Source organism: Salvelinus sp. IW2-2015, unplaced genomic scaffold (genome assembly GCF_002910315.2).
Source record: "Salvelinus sp. IW2-2015 unplaced genomic scaffold, ASM291031v2 Un_scaffold1777, whole genome shotgun sequence".
NCBI classification, from domain to species: Eukaryota; Metazoa; Chordata; class Actinopteri; order Salmoniformes; family Salmonidae; genus Salvelinus; species Salvelinus sp. IW2-2015.
In genome coordinates this window covers 171428-185868 of record NW_019943153.1, presented here as the reverse complement: position 1 = coordinate 185868, position 14441 = coordinate 171428, and the positions used below count along the sequence as shown (strand labels likewise).

The 14441-nt window shown below is 46.1% G+C and overlaps 1 protein-coding gene across 1 annotated transcript in view; it reads left to right on the top strand.

Moving 5' to 3' along the window:
• Nucleotides 1-13791, top strand: part of LOC112071947 (transient receptor potential cation channel subfamily M member 2-like) — a 15953-nt gene extending 2162 nt beyond the window's left edge. Inside the window, exons 2-8 of the mRNA XM_070439572.1 lie at nt 477-562; nt 878-988; nt 2477-2594; nt 4951-5083; nt 8200-8371; nt 13107-13287; nt 13599-13791. Of these exons, the coding sequence (XP_070295673.1) occupies nt 477-562; nt 878-988; nt 2477-2594; nt 4951-5083; nt 8200-8371; nt 13107-13287; nt 13599-13791 (994 nt within the window). The remainder of the gene's footprint in view (nt 1-476; nt 563-877; nt 989-2476; nt 2595-4950; nt 5084-8199; nt 8372-13106; nt 13288-13598) is intronic.
• Nucleotides 13792-14441: the final 650 nt, after the last annotated feature.

Genomic DNA, 14441 nt, shown 5'->3' with positions numbered 1-14441 from the left:
AGCGGGGAAGAGCAGAAGCGACTCAGGCCACAGGTTGGACAGGACGCGACTACTCACCCATCTCGACGGGTAGAGTGGGCAGTTGAGTGGAAGTGTGGATGACGAGGCGCACGAGGGAAGAATCAGGCCAATAAGCCTATCAGCGTGTAGTCGGTTCCGCGTCCCCGCACCCTCTCCTCCTTCCATCCTAAGACTCTATCTGTGAGTTCGGGACGCTCTTTGCCATATGCAAGAGCTCTGAATGTGGGCAAGTACACACACATCCTCTTCTACCGCTAGAAGATGTAGTGTTCCGATGCGTGGCCATCTGCTCCCTCAAGCCTTGCTGCAGCTTCACGTCGGGGCGGAATGGCTGACGAGCGGTGAGGTCAAAAGATGGAGTAGAGTGGAAAGAAGGAGGGCAAGAAGAGGATATCGGACGTCAAGAGAGCTAGACCCGTTTGGGGTGAAGCTGCTTCATAAGTGTTCCGCCCCAGAACTGTTGAGAGGATGGAGTCCCTGTCCACGGCTCCCTACGGTCCTGGAAAGGAGCTCACATCCAACTCCGCCGGCATTCCGCTGGGTACGCACCACCCTCATTGCGAGACTGATATCTAATCCGAGGAGAGAAACACGGGCTCTGGGCAGCAGGGCGCGATTAAAATGGTGAATAAGAGAGAAATCTTCGCACAGTCCTCTCTGCGGACCTTGGCATGCACATGGTCGCGGATCCTGTGCACACGCATGGAATTCAATAGAGCGCGTATACGTCCAGAATGGGACATTTTAAGGTGGAGCCACCAGTAGAGCTATAATCGTGACTCTGCTGCTAAGCCAACTTGGGAGAGATGAGGCGATACCCACTCTAAATTCAAGCATCTGCCTCTAACCCCGGAAGCCTCGCTGTGCTCGACCAACCTACTCCCTGCCGCACCAGCAACGCTGCTCAGTCGGTGTGACGAATCCTGGCGCGCCACCTCCGCAACGCCACGATCGCATCGCAGCTATCGTGAGTGAGCAGGTGTATATCTGATGCGTGATCGCGCATTTCACCATCTTGAGCAAGAGTGCAGTGCCAGGAGATCGAGCGACTATGACGCGCGGAACTGGAGCTCGGATGGCTTGAGGCTCAGAAGATGTCAAACTCAGCCTGATGACTCTTGGCCAGCAGAGTTCTCGGAGTTTTCCATGGCAGTGCCTACCCACCGGCAGACCTGAGAACCCTCTACGTGGGCTCGTCTGCACCGCTCTTTCTCCGCCTCTCCTCTGGGTCACCAAACTGCAAGAATTTATGCGGCGGCCGATCTTTGCCTGAAGAATCCGAGCCGCCAGGCGCGCGCATCCCGATGATGGAGAGGAAATAGGCAGGACGAGTGAGGAAAATCAAAACTAAGAGAAGCCGCAAAAAATACGATAACAAGACCAACCAGCCGGTTTGTGCATCGGTCGGTGCAGTTAGAAGCACGCATAGAATCCACCGCTGCGCTCATATCGACAGCAACACATAGCTCTGAGCACACGCACTTATTCACGAGAGAGCCACCTTCACTTGCTACACCTTGACACCAAGGTAGATTGGATGTCAGGCACTGCGTACCTTAGCACATCGCGTCTCGAATGTTCAGAAGTTAACGACACCTTACGTTCGCATACGCCCAATGCTTATTGACTAAAATGAATTAAGATGATACAGTACTGCTGAAGTAGGCTAGCTGGCAGTGGCTGCGTTGTTGACTTTGTGTGCCTAGCTTGGCAGTTGTTGACTTTGTATGGGGGGTGGGCGGGGCTAGCTGGCAGTGGCTGCGTTGTTTGAACACTACATAATTCAAGTCGTTCCGTTGAGTGTAATAGTATCTAGAACCCGGCGCTGGCTAACGGCCTTCCGTCCTTCAAGAGAAGCGAGAGTTTGCACCCGCTTCTGAAAAAACTACAACTCGATCCACTCCGATGTCAAACAACTACAGACCAGTATCCCTTCTTTCTTTTCTCTCCAAAACTCTTGAACGTGCCGTCCTTGGCCAGCTCTCCCGCTATCTCTCTCAGAATGACTCTTCTTGATCCAAATCAGTCAGGTTTCAAGACTAGTCATTCAACTGAGACTGCTCTTCTCTGTATCACGGAGGCGCTCGCACTGCTAAAGCTAACTCTCTCTCCTCTGCTCTCAATCCTTCTAAGACCTATCGGCTGCCTTCGATACTGTGAACCATCAGATCCTCCTCTCCACCTCTCCGGTTGGGCATCTCCGGCGCGGCCCACCGCTTTGAGCTTGCGTCCTACCTGACAGGTCGCTCCTACCAGGTGGCGTGGCGAGAATCTGTCTTCCTCACCACGTGCTCTCACCACTGGTGTCCCCCAGGGCTCTGTTCTAGGCCCTCTCCTATTCTCGCTATACACCAAAGTCCACTTGGCTCTGTCATAACCTCACATGGTCTCTCCTATCATTGCTAATGCAGACGACACACAACTAATCTTCTCCTTTCCCCCTTCTGATGACCAGGTGGCGAATCGCATCTCTGCATGTCTGGCAGACATATCAGTGTGGATGACGGATTCACCACCTCAAGGCTGAACCTCGGCAAGACGGAGCTGCTCTTCCTCCCGGGGAAGGACTGCCCGTTCCATGATCTCGCCATCACGGTTGACAACTCCATTGTGTCCTCCTCCCAGAGCGCTAAGAACCTTGGCGTGATCTGGACAAACACCCTGTCGTTCTCAACTAACATCAAGGCGGTGGCCCCGTTCCTGTAGGTTTCATGCTCTACAACATCCCGTCACAGTAGCAGTAACCTAGTTTCGGCGGGCCGCTAGCTCCGTCTAAGACTCACAGCGCGAGATAGTGGTCGCAGTGTACTAGTTATCGCATGGATCTGTCTGTGTAATAAAAGTAACTGACACCATCAGGACTTAGCTGCTGACAGCTAACCTACGGACTAGTTGAGACTCTGCGTCGCCTCGACCTGTGCGCATTAACTAAACACCACTACATACTCTAATCTCGAGAACGCTCACGCAGAGGACGCGATCCGGGTCGTTATTCGATAGCTAGCCTTCCCATAAGATGTCACTCGCTTCACTGCTGACTACAAACAAAATCAAACCGTTGTACTGGTTAATGAAAATGAAATGGAAATGTGATACTACCCCTCTGTGGAGCGAAGCGGCCGCTCCATGTCGACGCTCGTGTCGTTCGCACTTGAGGTCGTCGCGAATGTCTGAAATTGGGTCATAACCGGTAGCATCCGCATTGCCGTACGTACAAGATTCCGGCATGAAGGCTAGCGCAGTGGTTGCCTCATACGCTGTGAAGCTGTAGCACAGGAGAATCGGACACCGTCTATGGCACTAGCCTAACTGCTCGAAAAAGGCTTCTATAGATATCAGTGCCCATCACATCTACACACTACACACGTCTCTATCACTATCGCATGCATATTATATCCTTTTGGAGGTAGGAGTTACACGAATGAGGCTTCACAGAAGAGCAAACAGGGTAGCCTAGCTTACACACTGACCACATTTAATTCAGAGCATCGCCTTCACGTTCTGAGGTCGCTAAGATAGCATCTTGTCTACAGGCTGCTACCCTCCGGGTACGTGGAGGGACCCGTCTTTGCCTAGCTGAGCGTTAAGCTGTCATGAGTAGGACAATGATGCCGCAGTTCCCATACGCCCAGCTCCGTATTGTTTTAAGTCCACACTTGCGGTAAGGACGAAAGCGAATGATACGATCCAAGTGTCACTGGATGTTATCTGATCACCAGTAGAGATGCATCTAATTTGTCTTTCGTCTCTGGGCACGGTTATGCTCAGACTTAAGTGTCCTTAAATTAAGTTATTTTAAAGTCTTAAAATGCTTTAAGTTTAGAACTTTATACTGCGGTTCTAAGAAAATATTATAAGATACAAATTAATTAATAACCGTTGTACTATTATAATTGAATAATTAGATTAATATATGATAAAATGATTAATTACACTACCTAAGCGTAGACCAAATGTTGCTGCTATTACGGTAGACGGTGGATTATTCATTGCTATTTGCTAAGCTATGTATCCCTATGTCTTTATGTCCACATACACATTTACGTCTCCCCAATTAATTCAATCGGTGAGAGGTAATCTAAAATCAGGAATAGATTTAAAATATAAAAATAATTCACTAATTATCAATGTACTACATCCGGTACGGAGGCGAGTCTCGGGGAGCGAGATGAAGGGTTCAGAGAAGCACACAGGCCGTCCCTCTACGCGAATGTCTCACAACCGTTACCAAACCAGCCGCACTGGCTTCTTATGACACAGACTGCGCGTGGCGGGTAGCCGCGGAACCCGGGCTACCGGGATGGTCTATGACCGAGCCCAGTATTGTGTATAGGAGAGAACTCAGTGTGTGAACCCTTGGCCGCCGTCTCTAGGCTCAGCATGGCGGACCGACGGCTACGGCCTCAACACTATTTAGGAAGAGTCGCTGATGGAGCGAGCTGATGAAGACAGGGATACGTCCCTCATCCGTAAGGGCGCAGAGAGCGACTACGCCCTTTAAACGCCTTAAAAGCCCGGAACGTACGCGACTGTATCGGCCATCTGTATGGGGGCAGATCAGCCGCCACTAGCTCCAAGGACCACGTTCCTCCAAGGGACTGGAGTGCGCTGGTAGCGAGAAGAGGCTTTAGCCTAAACGCTAAGAGCATCTGGGAGGCACGCGAAGCCCAAGAGAGCTTCTGGTGGCGCTGTAGGAAATGCTAGCTAACGTTAAAGATGGACCTGCGCTGTGAGGAAACAGCTCCATATGCTGTTGTTCGCGCAGTAGAAATGTAATACAGCAAATGGCCGTGGCAGTTTCACCATTATGAGGTAGGAGGTTCCCGTGCTTGTCCAGCGTTTCATGTTTCACCATTAATGAGTCCAGCGTTCATGTCTATCTCGAGAGATGACCTCATACTACTGATCTACTGTATATTTCACTTGCAGACTGACCACCAGGTTGTTCTATGCAGGGAAGGTCATCCTGTGTATCGACTTCATCATCTTCTGTCTTCGTCTCATGGCCATCTTCATCATCAGTAAAACTCTGGGCCCCAAGATCATCATCGTCAGGAGAATGGTGAGAGGATGGATCGATACACATTAACTTCATGTTATTGTGTCTAGACTATTGTGAGCCGTTGTAGTTGTGTAAAAATGTTGAATATCAACAAACTACATCAGGCTTTATAAAGCTAACACCAGTTAACCATCTGCATCTAACACACAAGAGGCTTGTTTACAAGTTCTCAAAGTAGCAGAGAATTCACTGCCCTTTCAAATAGTTACCACAGCCACAAAGTCAAAATCGGCTATAACTTAGAAATTCAGGAAAACAAAAATAAGCTTTTTGGTCTTAATTTAAGGCTACGGTTAGGCATAACATACCAATGTGGATAAAACAATACAATTCTGCACAATAAAAAAATAACTAATAATATATAACAAACATTTAATAAAAGCAATCACATTCAACTACATAGAGGTCCTCAATCAATAGTGTAACCTGCCTGAGTGACACCAGCACATCTAACTGCAGTGAACTCTGCAGATTGTTCCACAAATTTGGGGCAAAAAAACAAAAGGCAGATTTTCCAAATCTGTGGAGACTGGAGGGATCTCTGGGGTTATCCATTCCTGAGAACGGGTTTGGTAACTTATGATTCTTATCTTAATTAATGATGTTACATATAGGAGGGAGTTTCTGTCAGATTGCTTTGTAAATACAAGAGAAAGCAGCTCTCTTCTTACAGACAGAGAGGTCCATCACACATTTTATACAGACTACAATGATGAGTCCTAAAATTGTCCCCTGTGATAAAACGTATTGCTGAATGGTAGACTGCGTCCAAGGGTTTTAGGTTGCTGCATGCATGTTAACAATATCACCAAAATCCAATACAGGGWGAAGCGTTGTTTGAACAATCTTTCTCCTATTTGAATGGTGATTTATTTAGATATAAAAAACGATGTTAGCTTCTTAGTCAGATGTTTTATATGCGTTACGAAGGACAACTTGTCATCAATCCAGACACCCAGGTACTTATATTGAGAAACAAGCTCAATTTGGGCTCCATTTATAGGGCAGATATGCAGGTCCTCAGGGTCAACATTTCATGACCTACAGAACAGCAMGAGCTTGGTTTTACTTAGTATTTACACTCATTTAAGATCTGTAAGTGATTTCTGAACTGAATCAAAGTCATGCTGAAGTCCACGAATGGCCTGCTGCACCGAGGGTCAGCCCTAACCCTGACCTTGACCCTAACCCTGACCCTAACCCTAACACTGACCCTAACCCTGACCCTAACCCTGACCCTGACCCTAACCCTGACCCTAACCCTGACCCTACCCTGACCCTAACCCTGACCCTGACCCCTAACCCTGACCCTAACCTAACCCTGACCCTAACCCTGACCCTAACCCTGACCCTAACCCTGACCCTGACACTAACCACTAACCCTGACCCTGACCTAACCCTGACCCTAACCCTAACCTAACCCTAACACTGACCCTAACACTGACCCTAACCCTGAGGTGGCACAGGAATACAAAACTGTCATCTGCATAGAGATGAATGTTACACGTATTAACAGTGTTTCCTATGTCATTATATAACAAAGTGAACCCTGAGGAACACCTTTTGAACCTCAAATCTATTAACCCCATCTATCAAGATGGCCTTAGTTCTGTCACTAAGATAATTCTGATTTAACCCCATCTATCAAGATGGCCTGAGTTCTGTCGCTAAGATAATTCTGATTGAACCCCATCTATCAAGATGGCCTGAGTTCTGTCACTAAGATAATTCTGATTCAACCCCATCTATCAAGATGGCCTGAGTTCTGTCACTAAGATAATTCTGATTGAACCCCATCTATCAAGATGGCCTGAGTTCTGTCACTAAGATAATTCTGATTGAACCCCATCTATCAAGATGGCCTTAGTTCTGTCGCTAAGATAATTCTGATTGAACCCCATCTATCAAGATGGCCTTAGTTCTGTCACTAAGATAATTCTGAAACCATAAACAGTCTGTATATCCCAGGTCTACTCTTGATAATTTCTTCAGCAAAACAGAATGATCAACAGTGTCGAATGCCTTCCTGATAACAATGTTAAATATAAAATGTGGGCTACTGATCCAGCAATAAGGGGTGCTGCACACTTCAGCAGACCAGGATCCAAATGATCAGCCCCTGGGGATTTAATCACGTCTAATGTTAACAAAGCATCCAGGACTTCTTTATCAGTGAATTTCTGCAAACCATGCGATAATCTGAGGACAGCGCCCAGCATACCAACACATGAAAATCAGATTTCAACAAACCAGGCGCGACACAAAAGTCAGAAAAAACAATTTAATTCATGCCTTCCCTTTGAAGAACTTCTTCTGTTGGCACTCCAATATGTCCCACAAACATCACAAATGGTCCTTTTTGTTCGATTAATTCCGTCGTTATATATCCAAAATGTCCATTTTATTTGGCTCGTTTGATAAAAAAAACACAGGTTACCTGTAATCTTGATCCAAACATTTCAAACAGCTTTCCTAATACAACTTTAGGTATTTTTTTACATAAATAATCTATAAAATTTAAGACGGGATAAACTGTGTTCAATACCGGAGGAAAACWAAGAAAGCACGTTCCAGGTTGCGCGCATCAAAACATTAGAGTGCACTCGGCTGGACCCTCGTTCTGAACTGCCGTACTTCTTCATTTCTCTAAAGAAAAACATCAACCAATTCCTAAAGACTGTTGACATCTAATGGAAGCTATAGGAACTGCAGGCATATTTCTATTAAAACGGGCTTACCATAGAAACCTAATGGAAAACAGATTGAAGTCAACAACAAAAAATTCCCTGGATGGATTGTGCTCGGGGTTTCGCCTGCCATATCAGTTCTGTTATACTCACAGACATTATTCAAACAGTTTTAGAAACGTTAGAGTTTTCTATCCAAATCTACCAATTATATGCATATCCTAGCTTCTGGGCCTGAGTAGCAGGCAGTTTACTTTGGGCACACTTTTCATCCGGACGTGAAAATAGCGCCCCTAAGCTTAGAAAAGTTAATAACAACATTTAGGGCTCCTTTACTTGAATCTACAGGAGTCTCCCTCGTAAAGTTGATGACTGCTATGGACCATCATGTAGTATTAAACGACTTGTTATCTCTCTCCTCTCCTCCAGATGTTGGATATGTTCTTCTTCATGTTCCTGCTGAGTATCTGGGTCGTAGCATATGGCGTTGCTAAGCAGGGCATCCTCATCCACAACGAGGACAGACTGGACTGGATCGTCCGGGGGGTCATCTACGAACCATACCTTATCATCTTCGGGAAAATGCCCTCTAACATCGATAGTAAGTCAACTGATCAATCAATCAAATGTATTTATAAAGCCCTTCTTACATCAGRTGATYTCWRAAAGTGCTGTACAGAAACKCAGCCTAAAACCKCAAACAGCAAGCAATGCAGGTGTAGAAGAATGATCAAATGATGTGCAGATGAAAAGGAACCGTCCTCATCTATGCAGGTATGTCTTTCTATTTTTTACTATGTGCTGTTTGAGTAGCCTGGTCCAGATGTGTTTGTGTTCCTGTTTGAGTAGCCTGGTCCAGATGTGTTTGTGCTCCTGTTTGAGTAGCCTGGTCCAGATGTGTTTGTGCTCCTGTTTGAGTAGGCTCGTCCAGATGTGTTTGTGTTCCTGTTTGAGWAGCCTGGTCCAGATGTGTTTGTGTTCCTGTTTGAGTAGGCTGGTCCAGATGTGTTTGTGTTCCTGTTTGAGTAGCCTGGTCCAGATGTGTTTGTGTTCCTGTTTGAGTAGCCTGGTCCGGATGTGTTTGTGTTCCTGTTTGAGTAGCCTGGTCCTCTAGCCAACTCCATTGCCAAACATGACAATTCCATAAGAAGTTGGCAGGCGTGGCGTGGCTGGATGACTCTATGGACTTAGATCTCGGCGGTTTCTCGTGCAGCGGCACGATCGGACAAAGGAGGCCTCGGGCAAGTCAAAAGGGGAAGGGATGTCCCTCTTCATAAACAACATCTGGTGCCCTGCTTCTAGTGTGAAAGGAATCTGGAGCTTTTGCCTGTAGACCCTTTTATCTACCAAGAAAGTTATCATCTGTAATTATCACAGCTGTCTACAGTCGTGGCCAAAAGTTTTGAGAATGACACAAATATACATTTTCACAAAGTTTGCTGCTTCAGTATCTTTATATATTTTTGTCAGATGTTACTACGGAATAATGAAGTATAATTACAAGCATTTCATAAGTGTCAAAGGCTTTTAACAATGACATGAAGTTGATGCAAAGAGTCAATATTTGCAGTGTTGACCCTTCTTTTTCAAGACCTCTGCAATCCGCCCTGGCTTGCTGTCAATGAACGTCTGGGCCACATCCTGACTGATAGCAGCCCATTCTTGCATAATCAATAGTTGGAGTTTGTCAGAATTTGTGGGTTTTTGTTTGTCCACCCGCCTCTTGAGGWTTGACCACAAGTTCTCAATGGGATTAAGGTCTGGGGAGTTTCCTGGCCATGGACCCAAAATATAGATGTTTTGTTCCCTGAGCCACTTAGTTATCACTTTTGCCTTATGGCAAGGTGCTCCATCATGCTGGAAAAGGCATTGTTCATCACCAAACTGTTCCTGGATGGTTGGGAGAAGTTGCTCTCGGAGGATGTGTTGGTACCATTCTTTATCTCATGGCTGTGTTCTTAGGCAAAATTGTGAGTGAGCCACTCTCCTTGGCTGAGAAGCAACCCCACACATGAATGGTCTCAGGATGCTTTACTGTTGGCATGACACAGGACTGATGGTAGTGCTCACCTTGTCTTACAAGCTTTTTTTCCAGATGCCCCAAACAATCGGAAAGGGGATTCATCAGAGAGAATGACTTTACCCAGTCCTCAGCAGTCCAATCCTTGTACCTTTTGCAGAATATCAGTCTTTCCCTGATGTTTTTCCTGGAGAGAATGGCTTCTTTGCTGCCCTTCTTGACACAGGCCATCCTCCAAAAGTCTTCACCTCACTGTGTGTGCAGATGCACTCACACGTCCTGCTGCCATTCCTGAGCAAGCTCTGTACTGCTGGTGCCCCGATCCCGCAGCTGAATCAACTTTCGGAGACGGTCCTGGAGCTTGCTGGAATTTCTTGGGCGCCCTGAAGCCTTGTTCACAACAATTGAACCGCTCTCCTTGAAGTTCTTGATGATCGATAAATGGTAGATTTAAGTGCAATCTTTAAGTGCAATCTTGCAATATCCTTGCCTGTGAAGCCCTTTTTGTGGCAAAAGCAATGATGACGGCACGTGTTCCTTGCAGTTAACCAAGGTTGACAGAGGAGAACAATGATTCCAAGCACCACCCTCCTTTTGAGAGCTTCCAGTTTGTTATTTGACCTCAATCAAGCATGAACAGAGTGATCTCCAGCCGCTTGTCCATCGTCAACACTCAACCTGTGTTAAGAGAGAATCACTGACATGATGTCAGCTGGTCCTTTTGTGGCAGGGCTGAAATGCAGTGGAAATGTTTTTTTGGGGATTCAGTTTCATTTACATGGCAAAGAGGGGATACTCATTATAACATTCCTGGAGTATAATGCAAATTGCCATCAACACAAGCTGAGGCAGTAAAATTAATATTTGTGTCATTCTCAAAACTTTTGACCAGACTGTACATCTCGCCACAAGCCAAACCACTTTGGCACTCAACAAACTGTATGGGGCCATAAACAAACAAGAAACCTTCACCCAGAGGGTGGGACGGAGACTTAAAACCATTTTACTCATTTTTTACTAACGTTCTCCTGCAACACTAGACTTTTATTCTAACCCACAGAATTGCATACAAAGCATTCCCTCCTCCCTTCGGCAAATCTGACCATTTGATTCCGTTCTCCTGCTTCCTTTTTTTTAATCCCCTTTTTCTCCCCAATTTTCGTGGTAATCCAATCGCTAGTAATTACTATCTTGTCTCATCGCTACAACTCCCGTACGGGCCTCGGGAGAGACGAAGGTCGAAAAGCCATGCGTCCTCCAGAAGCACAACCAACAAGCCGCATGCTTCTTAACACAGCGCGCTCCAACCCAGAAGTCAGCCGCACCAATGTGTCGGAGGAAACACCGTGCACCTGGCCCCTTGGTTAGGCGCGCACTGCGCCCGGCCCGCCACAGGAGTCGCTGGAGCGCGATGAGACAAGGATATCCCTACCGGCCAAACCCTCCCTAACCCGGACGACGCTAGCCCAATTGTGCGTCGCCCCACGGACCTCCCGGTCGCGGCCGGTTGCGACAGAGCCTGGGCGCGAACCCAGAGACTCTGGTGGCGCAGCTAGCACTGCGATGCAGTGCCCTAGACCACTGCGCCACCCGGGAGGCCCCCGTTCTCCTGCTTCCTGTTTACAAAACTCAAACAGGAGGTATCAGTGACTGACTCAATCCGATGAAGCAAACGTGAGTCTACAAGACTGTTTTGCTAGCACAGACTGGGATATGTTCCGGGATTCTTCCGATAGCATTGAGGTGTTTACAACATCAGTCACAGGCTTCATCAATAAGTGCATAGATGATGTTGTCCCCACAGTGACTATAACCACGTATCCAAACCAGAAACCATAGATTACAGGCAACATCACACTGAACTAAAGGCTAGAGCTACCGCTTACAAGGAACGAAACACGGACATGGACACATGCAAGAAAGCCCCCTTTGATGAGACATCAAACATGCATATTCTATTCTTATTGTAAATAAGAATAGAATATGTTTCTGAACACTTCTACATTAATGTGGACGCTACCATGATTATCCTCCACAGGATAGGTGTTCCAGGATAGGTGGGACGGTTGAGCTAACGTAGGCTAATGTGGACCAGGCTACTCAAGTAACAAGAACATTTCCTAGGACATAGACATATCTGAAATGGGCAGAAAGCTTCAATTCTTGTTAATCTAACTGCACTGTCCAATTTACTGTATCTATTACAGTGAAGGAATACCATGCTATATTGTTTGAGGAGAGTGCACAGTTATGAACTTGAAAATGTATTAATAAACCAATTAGGCACATTTGGGCAGTCTTGATACAACATTTTTAACAGAAATTGAGTCTAAAACTTTGGACATACACTGCTGCCATCTAGTGGCCAAAATATAAATTGTGCCTCACTTGGAATAATACATTGTGACCTTTCTCTTGCCTTTCAAAGATGATGAAACAAAAAACACATGTTTTTTGGTTTGTATTATCTTTTACCAAATCGAGTTGYTTATATTCTCCTACATTAATTTCACATTTCCACAAACTTCAAAGTGTTTCCTTTCAAATCTTATCACGAAAATGCATATCCTTGCTTCAGGTCCTGAGCTACAGGCAGTTAGATTTGGGTATGTCATTTTAGGAGAAAATGTTAAGTGGATGTATGGATAATTCTGAATGAATCGTGAATAATGATGAGTGAGAACGTTAGAGGCATAAATATCACACCCCCCCCCCCAAAATGCCAACCTCCCCTGTTATTGTAATGGTGAGAGGTTAGCATGTCTTGGGGTTATGATATAAAATGCCAACCTCCCCTGTTATTTGTAATGGTGAGAGGTTAGCATGTCTTGGGGGTATGATATAAAATGCTAACCTCCCCTGTTATTGTAATGGTGAGAGGTTAGCATGTCTTGGGGTATGATATAAAATGCCCACCTCCCCTGTTATTGTAATCGTGAGAGTTTAGCATGCCTGGGTTGATATAAATGCAACCTTCCCTGTTATTGTAATGGTGAGAGGTTAGCATGTCTTGGGGGTATGATATAAAATGCTAACCTCCCCTGTTATTGTAATGGTGAGAGGTTAGCATGTCTTGGGGGTATGATATAAAATGCTAACCTCCCCTGTTATTGTAATGGTGAGAGTTTAGCATGTCTTGGGGGTATGATATAAAATGCTAACCTCCCCTGTTATTGTAATCGTGAGAGTTTAGCATGATATTTGTGCGTCTGTAACTTTCTGCTGACAAATAAAAGTTGAATTGATTTGAGGAGAGACGAAACAGACTGGCACATTTGATGTAATTGATCCCTGTTGTGTCCTCTATCTGTTTCAGATGCCCTGTTTGACATAAAGGCCTGCAGTGTAAATGGTACAGAGCCTCAAAAGCCTAAATGCCCCATTCTTAACGAGGACAAGATGCCTGCGTTCCCTGAGTGGCTGACTATAATCCTACTGTGTGTCTACCTGCTGTTTGCCAACATACTGCTGCTCAACCTGCTCATAGCAATCTTCAAGTAGGTTCCAATCATCAATCAATCAATGAAACGATCAATCCATCCATCCACTCATCCATCCAACCATCTATCCAACCATCCATCCATCCATCCTTTCATTCATCCATCCATCCATCCAACCATCCATCCATCCATCCATCCATCCATCCATCCATCCATCAATCCATCCTTTCATCCATCCATCCATCCATCCATTCATCCATCCATCCATCCATCCATCCATCCATTCATCAATCTCTGCACTTTCTATCATCTGCATTGTTGTCCGTGTTTCACTCTTCTCCCTCTTCCTCTTCCTCTCCACCCTCCAGTTATACTTTCCAGGAGGTTCAGGAAAACACAGACACCATCTGGAAATTCCAGCGGTATGAACTGATCAAGGAGTACCACAGCCGACCAGCTGCCCCCCCTCCACTCATCCTTCTCTCCCACATCTTCCTCTTCATCAGACGCAGAGTGCTGCAGAGACCCCCCAATAGTTACAGAGCCTTCAGTGAGTCCTGAAATATATAAAACCCAAATGAGGCCTAGTCCTGGACTAAAAGTCACTTTCAATGTAGATTCTCAATTGAACATTTAGTGCAAGACAAGGCTTCGTCTGTGTCCAGGAAACCTGCCTTTAAACTGTTAACCTGGTTAGCTCTTTCTTCTGTCCTAAATATATTATACAGTGTATTCTACTTCATACGGTCTCTCCTCTCTCTCCTCTCCACTCTCCTCCTATCTCCTCTCCACTCTCCCCCTCTCTCCTCTTCACTCTCCTCATCTCTTCACACCACCTCGCCTCCTCTCCTCTTCACTCTCCTCCTCTCCACTRTCCTCCTCTTCACTCTCCTCCTCTTCATCATCCTCTCCTCTTCCATCTTCTCCTCTCCACTCTCGACTCTCCTTCACTCTCCTCTTCACGCTCCACTCTCCTCTCCCCTCTGTCCTCTCCACTCTACTCCTCCCTCTTCCCCACTCTCTCCTCTACACTCTCCTCCTCACTTCTCTCCACTATCTTCTCCACTCTCCTCCTCACTCTCCTCCTCTCCTCTCTCCTCCTCTCCTCTTCACTCTCCTCTCCACTCTCCTCATCTCTTCTCTCCTCCTCTCCTCTTCAATCTCCTCTCTCCTCTCCACTCTTATCCTCTTCACTCTTCTCCTTTCCTCTC